The sequence below is a fragment of the Rhagoletis zephyria genome, unplaced genomic scaffold (genome assembly GCF_001687245.7).
Source record: "Rhagoletis zephyria isolate East Lansing unplaced genomic scaffold, Rhagoletis_zephyria_1.1 Rzeph_scaffold_45743, whole genome shotgun sequence".
Taxonomy (NCBI): domain Eukaryota; kingdom Metazoa; phylum Arthropoda; class Insecta; order Diptera; family Tephritidae; genus Rhagoletis; species Rhagoletis zephyria.
This window is the reverse complement of record NW_016202798.1, coordinates 1-2,358: the sequence shown is the minus strand read 5'-3', so window position 1 is coordinate 2,358 and position 2,358 is coordinate 1. Positions and strand designations below refer to the sequence as shown.

Genomic DNA, 2,358 nt, shown 5'->3' with positions numbered 1-2,358 from the left:
GTCGGCAATGAGGGCGAGGTACTCGCCGATGGCCTGGTGGCCACCTCCTTGATTTGCAGAATCCGCTCCATCTGAAGAGGTGTGCGACCTCTCCATGACATTCGCCGAGCAGTAGTAGTTGAGGGCGTTGTAGAAGACCTTGTCCGCCAGCAGTAGAAGCTCTCGAAGAAGGCGAACTAGAGCGGCGTCCTCTGCGAGCAGCGCCGGCTCCCTGCTAAAGGCCTGCAGGTGATACGCGAGAATGCTCTTCACCAGAAAGTAGCTCTTGGTCTTCTCGTGCGACGCCTTTGTCGTTCCGTCTCCGGGGTTTTTGAGGTTGGAGGTGGTCTTGCTGTTGATGCCACTGCCACCACTAGTATTGCCACTAATCAGACTATTTTCGACGCGAATCTTTAGCGGCCGCGTCAGGCCTTCGGTGATGGCGGAGAGCACCGTCTGTAGGGTGCCCTCACTGGTCAGTCTCTGTCGGTCGCAGAGCTTCAGCAGCGTAGAAAGTGTCTCCCTTTCCAGTACCACCGTTTGGTAGATGAAAGAGAGCATGTCAGAGACGTAGCGGCGAATGTCCGCCGAGTAGCGCTCCATTGCGGGGTAGTGGTGGGCGGAAGAGGTTGAAGATGATCCACTTGTACTTCCTGAACTCCGTCCTCTTGTCAGTGCTTCGATAAAGGCGTGCGAGACGGCACTCCGCCGAACGGTGGTGTACTCGTCCATACAGTGCTTGAAGAGCACCTCCTTCGTCTGCAGACTGGCCAGCGCTCGAAAGAGGGAGTTCGAATGAAGTTCGAGCACCGTGTCGAGGTTGGCGGCGGTGATCGTCCGCAGGACGCCAATCGCCCACCGGTAGAGCTTCTCATTGGCCAGCTCCTCGTACTTTGACATGAGGTCCATGATTTCGAAGCTGTTGAAAAGAGAAATCAGTAAGTGAAATGTTTTTAAATGAGATCTGCAAAATTGTCAACCCAGTGATGTGCTGGTTGTTGGCCAGTGTCGTCTTGGCCTTCTCGTGGATCGCCTGGATCTTCCCCAGAGCGGTGAAGAAGCGGTCGTCGATGACCAGTTGCTGATGCTGGTGCTGCTGACTTGCCACCGTGGTGATCATCGACAGCTCCACCGGATCGAGCTGGTACTCGCCGATGAACTCATTGAGCACCCTCTCATTGGTGGCCAGCTTCTTCAGCTCAGAGTTGACCTGGCTCGTCTGCTGCAGAAAATCGGACGTCTGCAGCTTCAGCTCCTCGATCTTGTCCATCATCTTCTGACACGTCTGGTCGATAAAGTGCACCTGATCGGTGAGCACCGTCAGGTGGGTGAACGCCTCCTGGAAGGCGCCAATGAACTGCTCATTGATCTGCAGACTTTGCTTCTCAATGTTTGCTCGCAGGTTTCGCCTCGTCGTCAGGTTATTCTCCACCGCCAGCTCCGAGACATTCTTCAGCGCTGTCAAGGTGTCCTGTAAAGGAGATGTAAACAATGATTTAGAAATACTTTAAACAAAACAAGATCATCCTCACCTGGTCAACCTCAAAGCTCAGAATCTTATTGACCTTCTTCGAGAGTGGATTCTCCGCCACCACCGCCTGCTGAGGGTTGCCCTCTTTTTGGCTCATTCTGGTCGAGGACGATGATGATCAACACGACACCCAAACATGACAACTGTCTATATTATCAAAAAAATGTTTACCGGTTTTGCCTGATGTGCCGGAAAGATGCTGGCAGTTTTCTTGGTGGGGGCAGGCCGCCCTCACAACACAGAAAACGGCAACGCTGACAAGCGCATCACCACCTCTACGAAGAGCCCGCTTTGGGGACAAAAGCAAAAAGAATCACATGTGTGTATTGCTGTTTGAGAGAAAGAGAAACAAATCACCTTCTTTCTTTCCCTCATCTCATTCCATTTGGAACGACGATGAACTCCTTCAGTTCCGGCGGTGGAGTGCTGCGAAGACTGCTGCTGAAGACTTCTGCCACTGCTACTACGACTACCACCACTGCCGTCAGCAGCAACAATATCAACGTCCAGTCGGTTCGCTACCGCTTCAAAGGCCAGCGCAAGGGCTTCAACAATGAGGTGAGGATCACCAAAGTGCCCGAGCCGGTCCGCCACTCGGACCCGATTGTCGCTGCCGCGCGAAAGAGCTTCGGTCGGACGATCATTCCGCCGGAGCTGGCGGAGCTGCGCTTCGCCTACCCCGAGTTTCTGCCCGTCAACGACGTCAGCCTGCGCCATCCCGTCTTTGAGAAGCTGATGCGCGAAGACCTGATCAAGCGGCGGACGGTGCTCGACATACCGGAGTTCTACGTCGGCTCCATCCTCGCCGTCACCATCACCGACCACTGGGCCTCGGGCAAGCTGAGCCG

General features: G+C 54.5%; 1 protein-coding gene across 1 annotated transcript; it reads right to left on the bottom strand.

Moving 5' to 3' along the window:
- Positions 1 to 235: 235 nt before the first annotated feature.
- LOC108355435 (conserved oligomeric Golgi complex subunit 6-like) lies at positions 236 to 1,607 on the bottom strand (the record flags this gene model as incomplete). The annotated part of the gene is made up of 3 exons (XM_017606597.1): positions 1,512 to 1,607; positions 960 to 1,450; positions 236 to 898 (listed from the first exon to the last, which is right to left on the bottom strand). Coding segments are annotated over exons 1-3 (1,250 nt in total), but the record flags the coding sequence as incomplete, so codon positions are not given.
- Positions 1,608 to 2,358: the final 751 nt, after the last annotated feature.